The 14,098-nt window shown below is 44.8% G+C and overlaps 1 protein-coding gene across 1 annotated transcript in view; it reads left to right on the top strand.

Moving 5' to 3' along the window:
• EBAG9 (estrogen receptor binding site associated antigen 9) overlaps window positions 1–14,098 on the top strand; it is a 64,010-nt gene that overhangs the window by 19,250 nt on the left and 30,662 nt on the right. Inside the window, exon 2 of the mRNA XM_006278627.4 lies at window positions 13,160–13,257. Coding sequence (XP_006278689.1) covers window positions 13,175–13,257 — 83 coding nt within the window. The 5' untranslated portion in view covers window positions 13,160–13,174. The remainder of the gene's footprint in view (window positions 1–13,159; window positions 13,258–14,098) is intronic.

Genomic DNA, 14,098 nt, shown 5'->3' with positions numbered 1-14,098 from the left:
TGGCTGAGGCAGCATGCTCTAGGACCATGGTTGTCATAGGTGACTTCAATTACCCAGACATCTTGTGGGAGGATCGCTCAGCTAAATCTGAGCAGTCACAGAGCTTCCTCTCGTGCGTGGATGACCTCTACCTGACTCAAGAAGTCTATGGGCCAATGAGAGGCAAAGCACTGCTCGACCTGGTACTGGCTACTGGGGATGACCTAGTCGGCGACCTAGTGATCAATGGGAAGCTGGGTGACAGCGGCCACAAGCTGATCACCTTCACCATCCGCCGAAAAGCTGGCAAGTCAGTCAGCAACACGGAAGTCCTTGACTTCAGGAAAGCTGACTTTGACAAGCTCAGGAGGCTCGTCCGTGAGGCCCTAAGGGACCATGACCACGGGGAGAGGGGAGTTCAAGAAGAGTGGTTGCTCCTCAAGGGAGCGATCCTCAATGCACAAACTAAGTCTATTCCATCTCGGAGGAAAGGCAGCAAGAGGGCACAGCAGCCCCCCTGGCTCTCCAGGGACCTAGCAGACCTCCTGAGGCTAAAAAGAAAGGCCTACAAAGGATGGAGGATGGGAGTCACCTCCAAGGAGGATTATTCTGCACTGGTCCGGTCCTGTAGGGATCATACCAGGAAAGCCAAGGCTGCAAATGAACTCCAACTAGCTTTGAGCATCAAGGACAATAAAAAGTCCTTTTTCAGATATGTGGGGAGCCGGAGGAAAAGCAGGGGCAACATTGGACCCCTGCTGAACCAGATGGGACAACTGACGCCCAGGAAAAAGCCAACCTATTAAATAGGTACTTTGAGTCAGTCTTTCATCAGTCCCATGGGACACCCATGCCCGCTACGGGACAGGGAAGTCCGGGTGAGGTTGATCCCCTGCCCTCCATTGATGCTGACTTCGTGAAGGAACATCTTGAGAAGCTGGATACCTTCAAGTCAGCCGGCCCTGACAATCTTCACCCCAGGGTACTCAAGGAGCTGGCGAGCATCATAGCCCAGCCTCTAGCACGGATCTTTGAAAACTCTTGGTGCTCTGGTGTAGTGCCTGAAGCCTGGAAGAAGGCCAGTGTGGTGCCTATCTTCAAGAAAGGGAGGAAAGTGGATCCGGCTAACTATAGGCCCATTAGCCTGACTTCTGTCCCGGGGAAGATCTTAGAAAAGTTTATTATATCTTGACTTCAAAAAAGCCTTCGATCTGGTTTCCCATGATCACCTCTTGGAGAAACTGGCCAATTGTCGCCTTGGGTCCTCCACAATCCACTGGCTGGAAAATTGGCTCCGTGGTCAGACCCAGAGGGTAGTAATTGATGGAAGTCACTGATCATGGTGTCCTGTGACCAGTGGGGTCCCCCAAGGCTCTGTCCTTGGACCCATACTGTTCAACATCTTCATTAATGATGTGGACACTGGAGTCAGAAGCGGACTGGCCAAGTTTGCCAATGACACCAAACTTTGGGGCAAAGCATCCACACCAGAAGACAGGCGGATGATCCAGGCTGACCTGGACAGGCTCAGCAAGTGGGCGGACGAGAATCTAATGGTATTCAACGCCGATAAATGCAAGGTTCTCCACCTTGGGAAGAAAAACCCGCAGCATCCTTATAGGCTCGGCAGTGCTGTGTTGGCTAGCACTAAGGAGGAAAGAGACTTGGGGGTCATCATTGACAACAAGATGAACATGAGCCTGCAGTGCGATGCTGTGGCTAGTAAAGCGACCAAAACGCTGGCTTGCATCCATAGATGCTTCTCTAGCAAATCCCAGGACGTCATTCTCCCCTTGTACTCAGCCTTGGTGAGGCCGCAGCTGGAGTACTGCGTCCAGTTTTGGGCTCCACAATTCAAAAAGGATGTGGAGAAGCTTGAGAGAGTCCAGAGAAGAGCCACGCGCATGATCAGAGGTCAGGGAAGCAGACCCTATGATGACTGGCTGAGAGCCCTGGGGCTCTTTAGCCTGGAAAAGCGCAGGCTCAGGGGTGATCTGGTGGCCACCTATAAGTTTATCAGGGGTGACCACCAGTATTTGGGGGAACGTTTGTTCACCAGAGCGCCCCAAGGGATGACGACTAGGTCGAATGGTCATAAACTACGACAAGACCATTTCAGGCTGGACATAAGGAAGAATTTCTTTACTGTCCGAGCCCCCAAGGTCTGGAACAGCCTGCCACCGGAGGTGGTTCAAGTGCCTACATTGAACACCTTCAAGAGCAAACTGGATGCTTATCTTGCTGGGATCCTATGACCCCAGCTGACTTCCTGCCCTTTGGGCAGGGGGCTGGACTCGATGATCTTCCGAGGTCCCTTCCAGCCCTAATGTCTATGAAGGTGGAGCAGGACCCCAGTCCAGCCTGTTCACTTGCCTATGGCACCAGAATGTTCAGCACCACTGCTTTAGAGCAATAACTTTCTGGTTGAGAGTGGTCTTCCAATCTCTTTTTTTCCTTTCTGTCAGATCTTTAGTATCTGATTTTCTTGGACAATATGGAACATAAAATATGAGGCCTCTTTTATTGGGGGGGGGGTCCATTCATAAATGTATCAGCAAATCCAGTGAGAATCTGTTTATCTCACAAGCCTTTTGAGTTTTCATGTACCCAAACTCTTCTTAATTTCTTTGTAGAAAATGGCCTAAAAATGTCTAGCTGGCTTTGAGGCAGGTGACAATTGATGGAGGTACCACTTTGTTGATTTATCAGAAGGCTTGTACCTGTTTGTATCTGCTATATTAGGTTAACCGATGTTCTTTTAGGATGGGCATGTGTGCTATGCACTTTGCAGCACCAGACTTCCCAATTGGTACCCATCTGGTTTTTGCCATAGCCATATTTGACAAGACTTCCTCTCACCGTTCTCTCCATTGAATATTAAACTTAATTTAAAGGAGACTGGCTGTTAAATTAGCAGAATTGTTTTAAAAGGTTTTTTTTCGATTTATTGTAGCAACTATATGTTCTATACAGATACGAATCACTAGATAATAGTACCAGTTCTGAGCACTGCTTTAGAAAAATCTCCCGGAGACTTTATCTGTGGGGATAGTATAATATGCTTTCTATATATATTTTTCAGTGACTCTCGCAATTAGCTTTCCTGTAGTTCTAGCTTGATTTTTTTAGATGATGGTAGGATCTTTAATATGATGTGAAGTAGGATTGCATGGTTTTGACAAATTTTCCACATAGCCAAACTATATAGAAAGCTGATAGAGGGTTTTCTCCCTGTGACTTGATGTAGCATAGGTTGGGTCTGTAACTGTCCTTGCAGTGAGCAGTGTGGGAGGTTGAGAGACTCAACTATGTTTATGGTTTGCATCTCAAAAATATCCTTCTAGGGAGCCACATCAGCAGTGAGCAAGCCAAATTATGCTTATGGTCCCAGCCACAGTGGTATGGCAGCATTCTCAATTAGCTCTATTCGCTATTTTTTAACTTGATGTTGAGGGTTTGTCGTATTCAAAATGTTCATTGACAGCATATTTCAAACTTTCCCAAAGATAGCATTATGTACCTTGAAAACACTCAGTAAATTTCCTTTGGTTAGCAAATTGACAACTGAAGGCTACAGCTCTTGCTGTTATCTCGGTTAAAAACAAAGTAGAGCCACCTTATACTGTACTGAAGTCGGGGATTTCTGACATGAAGTTCCTAGTGTCTCCATATTCTAACTATGTAACAATTACCCACCCGAATTTGTCTAGCATTTACAAACCTCCAGATCAGACCTGGAATATTCCAAGTCTCCATACTATTTTTAAAAAGCAAACTGATAAAATTATGTCTGAATTAGTGTAATGGGCCTCTCTGAATGATCTCTACCTCATGTATGTAACTTTATCATATATGGTAACATATTTTCCCGTATATTTCCTTTTTGTTTCTTTCTCTCCTGCTACTCTTGCCCTCTACTCTTATGTAATATACTAACCAATTGCCCATCAAGAATGGCGGGAGGCAGGGGGCTGGGCTGGAGTAATATATTAACATTTCTATGTAACATTTTCTTTATTATTTCTTTTCCTCTGTAATCTCTTTCAGTCTTACTGTTCTTTTCTAGCTTAGTGCATCAGTCCTTTCTCAGCGCTTGCACATTTGTGCACCCTGGTATCTACTATGAAACCTGAAGACTTTAAACCTACTAGCCGAGTGGCTTTTAACTATGGTACTTAAAGGTATGGCTGGTTCCATGGTGCTGTCTCTCATTTCTAGAAAAACCTAAAATACTGGAAATATTACTTTATGTAGAGAACAGCATGTGTTATTGCTGATATTTGTTGGAGATCTAAACCACCCTCTCAAAATGTATTTGAATCCCTGCACTAGCTGTTAGCCATTATGAAATATGTAAGAGCCATTGTCCAGATGAGATCTATTATTGGCATTGCAACAGATTGGGCTTTATTGTGCTAGTTGGCATATATGCATATAGCAAGAGACAGCCCCTCTCCCAGAAAACTTGTAATCTAAGCAGACAAGACAAAGTATGGAAAAAAGGAAACTATACCATTTTATACAGATACAGGTTGAGGCACAGAAAAGATGAGTGATTTAGCCACAACAGTCAGACAAGAAACCTGGCAAATGGAAACTGGATCCACATTTCTTTAATTTTTAGCCATAAAATCAGTCCACAGTTTAGAAGCCTCTTGGCTAATCGGTTTATTTTTCTTGTTTTATAGCAGATACCAACGTCCTTAAGTATGCAAGTACTGAGGAGGGATGGATGTATAACTTTTCTCCATAGTTCCTACAGTACGTTAGGATGCTTTCTCCTTTATCCTGTTTTAGCTTTTCAAAAACTCCTGTTTAAATAAAGTGCTCTATTTACTTGGGCTCTGTACCCTAGCTGTTAAAAGGACATGCGATTTCTCTCCCCCAGTGCACCTGATGAATACTATTCAGTTTTCACTAAAGTCACGCAACCTTAAAGTTACTTGTCCATTTAAATCCGTGGAGCACTTTCAAAGGGGGAGGATTTCCATTGTTATATTGCAAGAAAATGTATCAAATAATTAACTGTAAAAAGAGTTGCTGTAAGCAACCCTTAGCTTTAAAATGGAAGAGTTTACCATCCACACAACCTTACTGGCATGCAATTTTCCTGCTAAGAATAACAAAGCAAACATTTCAGTAATATATGCTCTTGCAGACTAACTAGCTGAGTAGGTTGCCTTACTCATGCACTAGCCTTTAGTAAACCAATACAAGTCAAGGTGCCCTATTTAAAGCTTTACAATGTATATTTCTAAAGTCAGTTCCTGGTGATTACAAGTGATCTGATTGATAGTTTAAAGATCACATATTGCTCTCTAAATTACATTTTTATTTTTAACAAGTTAACAATCATTTTGCAGGACAGAATTAGATGACAGTTGTTTCCATTGTCAAAGTGTTCTGTATAGCGTGAATGACACGTGCCCCTGGCAGCTGGGGGGGGACACGGCTGCGCTGGTGGTGGTAAGCGCAGAGCTCCTGCAGACACCGCCAGCGCCAGCGCCATCGGGGGAGGGGGGGAGACAGGTGGCAAGTGCTGACCAGGGGTTGGCGACCACCTGCAGGTGCTGCCAGCGGCAGCAGCCAGCAGGGATTGTGGATTGCCTGCAGATGCTGCTGGTGGCGAGCGGCGACCACCCGCAGGCACTGCCAGCAGTGTTGGTAGCACCTATTTGTAGGGGGTGAACCCCCTACACATCGCCCCTGCTGTATAGCTTCAGGATTGGGCAGCTATTCAAGATTCCAGGTGCTGCCTGGAGGAGGTTGGGACACTGCTTAGCACTGCGTGGCCACTTGAACTGGAAGGGAGATGGGACTAAACCAGCCTGCAGGCTTTATAACAGAGGTGGGCAAAATACGACCTGCAGGCCGGATCCAGCCCACCAGGCTGTTCTATCCAGCCTGCGGGGCCCCTAAAAAAAAAATTAGAAAATTAATATTTATCTGCTCCTGGCTGCCTGTCGAAGACAACAGACGCCAGATGCACTAGGACACAGCGGGAGCCATCAGCAGGACCCAGCAACCCAGCTGTTGCCTCATCCCCAGCCATTTCTGTGCTTTTCTATCTGTGCACTGCTCCAGCACCAGGTAGCACTGGAGCATGGGACCCATGCCAATACTCCGGGGCCAGAGCGGGGTGTTGGGGGAGAGCAGAGGGAGGGAGGGACTGACTTGGGTGAGTCCCACATGCATACCCTATCATACACATACACCCACACTCTGCCTCACACTCTCATACATGCACATCTGCTCACACAACCCAGCCACCCACCCCACACACCCACATCCCCCACACCTATTCCCCCCGACATATATACTCACACCCTCTGCCATACCCACACACCCATAGCCTCCCTCCCCCCCCACAGTATAGAAAAGTAAGACTTCATTTTAAGCTATTGTGCAATCACCTCTGTGTACACTAAACAAATGCATGTAAATCAGGGCAAACTTTTAAAAAAAATTAAATTAACAAATGTTGTAGATGTTCGCTTTTTAGAATATAATTTGGTATTTTTCTGGTTCCAAGATGGCAAAATCCCTTGCTGAAAGGAGTACTTCCAAGGGACTTCTAGTGGCAAAGATCAGGGGTTAGGGGGCGGGACTTTCAGTCACAAGATGGCAACCAGGGGGTGGGGCACCTGTTAAGGAGCGGGGCTACCCATGCAACCCTCAATGGCTTGCCAAAACTTGGTAAGCAGCCCTCCAGCCAACGTAATTGCCCGCCCCTGCTTTGTAAAGTTTGTGGCTGACCTGGGGCAGGGGTTGCCAAAAGGTGAAATGCTAGAATGCTTTTGGAGATGCCCTTCTGAGGGGACAGATACTGGGAAAGGGGAGTTTTGTTGTTACAATTCTTCTAATTGACTAGTATGTCCTTGGAGGAAAGAGAAGGATGAGTGGGTTTTTGAGGGGGCTGTGGATGTTCTATGCAAGGTAGGCATAGTAAGAGATGGGGGTGTACCCTCTTGACATGAGGCAGAGAAGTGACAATGGATAGGGCTGGGGGGAGATTTGTCTTGTATGGAGGTAATGAATATGAGTTGGGAAGAGTGGTTGGGTTGGGCATAGAGGGATGTGCTCTGTAAGATAGAGGCGGGGAGGAGCAGGGCCAAGTAGTACGAGTTTAGGGTTTTTTTCTTATTCTGTCTTATTGTAATATTTTATTCTATTTTACATTTTTTTTCTCTATATTTTAAGCTGTCCCAAGCCTTTTTTGGGAAGGATGACATACAAATATAATACATAAAATAAAAGCCAATTTTAGCCTCTACACACGGACAATGAGTTTTTGAAATGGAAGAAGTTAGGAGGAGGTAACTGTCCACAAACAAAGAACTCATAGAGTTGGATGAGGTCCTGGATGACTGGAAAAAAGCAAATATAGTGCCTGTCTTTATGAAAGGGAAGGAGGAGAATTAGGGGAACTATAGACCAGGCAACCTGACTTCCATACCTGGAAAGATTATGGAGAGGTCCTCAAGGAATCTGTAGTGAAGCACCTTGGGGAGAACAAGGTGATCAGGAACAGCAAGAGCAAGTCGTGCCTGACCAGCCTGTTTTCCTTCCTTTCCATGATAAGATGACAGGCTCTGTAGATGGGAGTGGAAAAATAAATGTGGTAAACCTTGACTTTCCCAAGCTTGTGATACTGTTTCCCATGACATTCTCATTAAAAAGCTAAGGGAATACAGACTACAGGAAAGTATTGTCAGATGGATACTTAACTGGCTGCTGATCATACTTAATGAGTAGTCATTAATGGTTCCATGTCTAATTGGAAGGAGGTATCAAGTGCAGTTCCCCAGGGGTCTGTCTGGTCTTGGTATTGTTTAGCATCTTCATTAATGAATTGGACTACGGGATTGAGTGCACATTTAGCTAATTCGCACAAAGATGACATCAAGTTGGGTGGAGTTGCAGATATTGTGGAGGGTAGGGCTAGGATCCAAAATGAACCAGATAGACTAGTCTACAATCAGTCAGATGAGCTTCAATAAGGACAAGTGCTAAGTCCATAGAGTCTCAAAATACATAGTTCTTGATTCCCATTTTATAAAACATCTTACTTTCACTTTCGGTTTAGATTCTTTTCTCTTTGGACTAATGCAAAAATGTCTTGCTTATTGCAACAAATAATTGAATTTAAACTGTTCTTCACTCTCTTTAAACCATCGGAGATTTTTTTTTCTTACCAAGAAGTAGGGTAATTTAATTTACAGCAAAACCTGTTGGAGGTATAACTATACTTGTGTGTTTTGAAACAGAGACTATATATAAGTTTAAAGTCAAAATGAATATCTTGAATCACTGAAGTGGAGAGACAGAGGTTTTGCACTTTTTTCTCTTTGTCTTTTTTCCTTTTGGTTTGTTTAGAAAATAAACTTCCCAAAGGATTATTTGTAAATGTTTGAGAGCTTGTAGAACACAACTATTGTTGGTGATGCTTTCAACTATTTAGTTGACACACAGCAATCTAAGTTTTGTAGGCCACTATTAAAGAACCTCTTTCCTTCACAGCTCCTTCTGTCTCAAAACTGTATTATTTTGGAAGCACTTGTTTGTGTATTTGTGCGTGCTGCAATGCCTGTGTTTTAGCAATTTATACTTTCCAGATCATCCCCTCAGCAATATGCCTATTTCATTAATTTAATTTATGACTCTAGCTTCTGTAGATTCCCGTTGTCCACCAGCAGTAAGAGGAGGCTGACTAGTTTAAGAATATACCAAAAACATTTCTTTATCTAACTATAGAAGCCACATAGTACATTTTATGCCCATTTTTGTTTATTTTCACGCAAAATGTATTGCAGTCATTGTCAGTGGCATACTTCACTGATTTCAAAAAGAAAATTCCAATGCGTATTAGTGCCTAAGCTATGACACTGCTTTAAGTAGTCCTGATTGCTTTTACTGTGAATATCCCTAGCAGAGGGCTATTCTGTATAGGTACAGATCAGTAGAATAACTAGAAGTGCTGCAGAGAAGAACCATCCTTTTGTCTAACAAAAGCTTCCCTTTTTTGCAGCTTTCCAAGATATGAGTGTGATATATTGTATCTTCTATCCCTTGAGGTGTAGATTTAAAGCATGTTCATGATGCACATCTAACTTTTATATTCTCCATGCTTAAAATTGATAGGAGCAGTAGGCAATAAACAGTCGGATAGACTAATATTTAAAAAGCTTTTTCTAATTTAACATACTAAAACTTTGCCAAGGATTGCAGGGCAGTGATGTCATGCATTTATGCTCATCTTAAACTGCAGAAAACTAATTTATTTGGATTTGAAGGTTGAATGCTCCTTTTTTTGTAGAACTTTGTTGAAATAGATGAGTGGAATATTGGATTAAATTCTGGAAATAAGACATTCTTGACACCACAATCATTTATTTAAATGTGGCCTTGACTTTAGCCTTCATTAAATTCATTCATTTGGGAGCAAACTGTCTTTGACAGCTAGGAAATGAGAGATCAGTTACAGATTTTGCAGGGGGAAGGAAGAACTCAACATAACAAAAACAGTTGCCTTTTCTCCCCCCATGCAAAATCACCTTCAAAATTCCAGACTGATTTAGATTTGAACCATTAGGACTGCTGCAGAATAGAGACCTCTCCCCTGCGCCCGGGTTGACCTGGCCTCCGGCAGGCGACTCAGCCACACGGAGGGGCTGGCGGGTGGCGAGGCTCTTATGCAGGGAGCTCCTTGCCGGCCTCTCCCTCCCACAGGCATCACCGGGGTTGACCTGGGCTCCCAAAAGCCACCCCTCCAGCTCCAAGACTGTACAGAGATTTTAAATATAGCAGAGTAAGATGAATATAATAATAAAGTGGAAGTGTTATAGGGAACATCAGTTAGAGATTAAAGATAGTCTGTATGGCCAGGGACTGATCCATGAGTGGTGCAGTGGGGCTTTTCTACTGCTCCTTGACTGCAGAGTAGGGATGCCAAAGGCTAAACAATTATTCATTTAGCCAATAAGCCCAGTGATACCCAATTTAGTTTACTGGTTATCGTTTAGCTCTGCAGGCACAGTCTGGCAGGGAAGGTGTGGGGAAGGGAAGCCCTTCAGTGCCCTAGCAGGAATCAGAAGACAGCAGGCAGGCAGAAGGAGCAGGAGGGAGGGAGGGAGGAGCGAGGGGAGGGGAAAGGGGGGCTAAGGGGCAAGGGGGACTGGTACCCATAGTGTATGAGGTTAAAAAGGAAAACAGCAGACAACCTAACAACTTGTCAGTTAAGTGATTACTTGCTGGTTCAAAGGTGCTTGCTCTCTCCCAGCACAGGGCTTCAAGTGCTGGATTTGCTACCGCCCCCTCCCACTCCAGTCAAAGGGCCAGGGAGCAGCTGCCAGCAACAGCTGTGTCTGATCTGCTGTATCATTGGTTAACTATTTGACCCAGGGGTGTCCAACCTTTTTGAATGTGGGGTATATCACGAACTTTTTATCACCCAGTAGGCCAGCGAGCCATATTCAAAGACCTCACAGGAAGTGACATCACACCAGGAAGTGATGTCATGTGACCTTTGACACCAATGAAGTTGCAGGAAGTGACAATGAAATGGGTCTGGAAATGTGCACGTGTGTTGCAGCAGACAGAGCCAAAGCAGCTATTGGGATGTGCTGAGAAGCGCACACGCACGTGCATGCATGCACGCGCGCACACACACAGCCTCAACCCAGCCCCGAGGTGTCCCCAGCTCCGCATGGGAACTTACCCCATGCCTCCGTCCGCTCTGGCCCAGCCCCGAGGTGCCCCCAGCTCCGCACAGGAACTCACCCCGTGCCTCCGTCCAGCCTGGCCCCAAGGCGCCCCCAGCTCCGCACGGGAACTTACCCCATGCCTCCATCTGCCCCGGCCCAGCCCCGAGGCACGCCCAGCTCCATGCGGGAACTTACCTCGTGGGCAGGGCATGGGTCATGCTGCAGCTCCCCCGGCCACACGCTGGGAGCAAGAGGCAGAGCCCATCCCCAGCTCGTCCAATTAGGCGCGGCTGGGGCAGCCCCGCTCCCCACAGCCCTTGGAGCAGCTGTGGCAGGACCCGGCTCACTGATGAGCCAGGGCCCCGCAGGGGTAAGCAGCTCCCCTCCTCTAGCTGGCTGCCTTGCCACGGCCCCGGCTCCGCGCTCCGCCGCTGCCAGTCTTGCCGCGGCCTTGGCTCCATGCTCCACTGCTGTGGTGCTGCAGCCGCAGCTCCACGCTCTGCCGCGGCCACTCCACCGGTGCTGCAGCCACGATTCCGCGCACTGCTGCCACGGCCCTGCGCTCCGCTGTGGTTCTGTGCTCCGCGGTGGCCCCGCCGCCACTGTGGCTCTGCACTCTGCCTCCACAGTGGCCCTGCCACCGCCACGGCGGCTCCACAGCTGCAGCCCTGCGCTCCGCTGCAGCCACGGCTCTGCTCCACTGCCGCCGCCGCGGGCCAGATAAAATGGTTTGGCGGGCCGCATGTTGGACAAGCCTGATTTAACCAATATAATTAGAGGTTAAATTAAACATTTTTAAAACAATATTTACATCTCTACTATGTAGTAAATATTCAGTGAGCTCCCTGCTTTTAGAAAGTTTTGGCCTAAGTGGTTAGTAGATCAGGGGCTCAGTTACTGTTGCACAGAATTGCAAACTTTTTTTATTGTAGAGAAATGTGTGCACTATTTTCTGTTTGAGGAATACATTTAGAGCAAGTATGTTTCTGTCTCAAAACGTGTTTGGTATTTATTTGGTATTTGGCCCACTTACCGTGTAATTTTGTTTTGGACAGATGTTCATTTGTAACACTACAAAATACAGCTTTATGAAGAGCATACGTACATTCACAGCCCCTTGGCTGGAGAGCTACAAAGTTGGGACAAAGGCATGCTCTCCAGCCAGAGGTTGCTCCTTTGCTTTTCCCTCCCTCTCCCCATGAGAGCCTATCAATGATCAGCAATTCACTGGAATCGCTGATAGTGATTGGCAGGCACCAGTATCTGCTGTTACCACTACCATGACAGCACCACTACCCTAGCAAGAAGACCTGCTGGTCTCCCAAGACCAGCCTAGCTGCACACTGTCTAACACAGGGGTGGGCAAAATGCTTCCCATGGGCTGCATGTGCCAGATCATATTGTCCAGCTGGCAGGGCCCCCCAAAAGTTTAGAAAATTAATATTTATCTACCCCTGGCTACCTGTCAGGCAGACCTCAATGGCTTGCCAAAACTCAATAAGTGGCCCTCCGCCCGAAATAATTGTCCACCCCAGACAGCTCACCACTGAGCAGAGCTGCAGCCCCTAGTCCTAGCTTGGGTTGAAGCTCTGGTCTCTGGCAGACTGTCATGGCGCCAGCGACATTCCCGCCCTCCTCCCCTTAGAGGGACTGGGGGAAACTAGAGCAAGGTAGCACTACATGCAACTTAACGTGGTGCCTCAAAATATAGCACCATAGACAAGTTCCCATTTCAAACAGGAATGTTTCTGCAGTGCTACAGGGACATGCACATCTGTTATATACCCCTTGAGAGAACTTTAGTAGTGCTACAGAGGTATTTGAAGCATTACAGATGTAATGTTTGTCCACAGCTTTAGTTAACACATGAGTTGGTCGTGTGCACAATAGAAATCTCAGCAATCGTGGTTGAGGGTGAATGTTAAATGGAGCTAACGGGGCCATCCTTTCAATACATTAAAGTAACATTGTCATCTGAATTGAACAATTCCTGTTAACTTCCATGGGCATTTAGAACAACCAGTGGTTTATTTTACCTGTCTGGTAATTGTTCAATATGAGTCAAGTCCTTTTTGAGCAAATTTCTGCACATCTAAACAAATTTATAGTCTTTACTGTTTAGAACTCTATTTGCAGCTTCATCACTGTTACTTCATTACTGATAAGAATATCAGAAATAAATGAGCTATATTAAGTCCTGTTGCCATCACATATTCTCTCTTACTTGATAGCATTCTTTTGTTTTTGTTTGTCTTCTACTATTTATGTAGACTTGTGTCAGTTACAGATGATCAGTAATGTATATTATGTGTATGTCATTATGTTGGGTCTCCTTTCCCACTTTTTATACTATTGTACCTTTATTGTCTGTTTTTCACTTACTTTACATGTAGGTGAAAAGGTAACTGAATCTGAAATGTATGTAAAGATGTTCTATATGTTTGAGCTGTCTTTAAAACTGTTTTTTTTCCCCTCAGGAAGAGTTTCTCACCATGGCCATCACGCAGTTTCGTCTCTTTAAAATTTGTACTTGCCTAGCGACAGTGCTTTCCTTCATTAAGAGGCTAATATGCAGGTAAATAACATATTTAGTTTATTATGACTGTATTCTCTTCTTCTTTTTTAACTCAGGTTGCTTTTATCTTTATCTTTCCTGCTTCTTGCAACGTTTTGACTTTATTTAATTATGGACCAAAGCCTATGCAGATCTTAGTTACTAAGCTCATCTTTAATCTTAGTATTCATTTGGTATTCAAAATGATATAGCAGTGTAAGTTAAACAATTCATGGGTTCTGCAGTGGTACACAGTATAGTTTATATTACAAAAGAGTAGCAGCTCTTATAGCTATCTTTAACTTCTTTTGTCAAGGAAGCCCCTGAAAAACATGTGAAAGTCTAGTCTCATATTTATCTCCTGAGAAGTCGGTCTTTAACTAAAAACCTAGAAGTAAAGTGTTTCTCTTATCAGATCTTGGTTTTTTAAATTACAGTAGCAACTCCACATTTGTCAGTCCCCAGCTTTCTATTATGTGACCTAATTGTGCCCCTCCTCCTATTATTTGCCAAAACGGCACAATTTGGCCTTAACCTTGAAGGGGCTTTCTACTTCTGAAAGACTTGAAATCATGGGGATGAATGTGCAACTCATAGAAGATGACTCTACATTTTTAATTAGAAATTAAGATTCTTTATAGGCTTTTTTCTTTGTGCACTGTAATTACAAAAATCTTCATGTAGAAATTTAAATATTGGTGTATATTGGTGATTTTGTGCCATGTAGGCTTGTGTGTGCATTATTGCAAACAGCTTAGTGAAGGACATCTGCTTAGAATAAAACAACTTTCTAAGCATAAGAAGTTTTGGAACTACTTAAACAGTGGGATGAAAAATAAAACTGAAAATAGTAAGTAAACCT

Source organism: Alligator mississippiensis, chromosome 3 (genome assembly GCF_030867095.1).
Source record: "Alligator mississippiensis isolate rAllMis1 chromosome 3, rAllMis1, whole genome shotgun sequence".
Lineage (NCBI taxonomy): Eukaryota > Metazoa > Chordata > Crocodylia > Alligatoridae > Alligator > Alligator mississippiensis.
The sequence above is the reverse complement of the archived record's forward strand: the minus strand, read 5'-3'. Positions and strand labels throughout refer to the sequence as shown.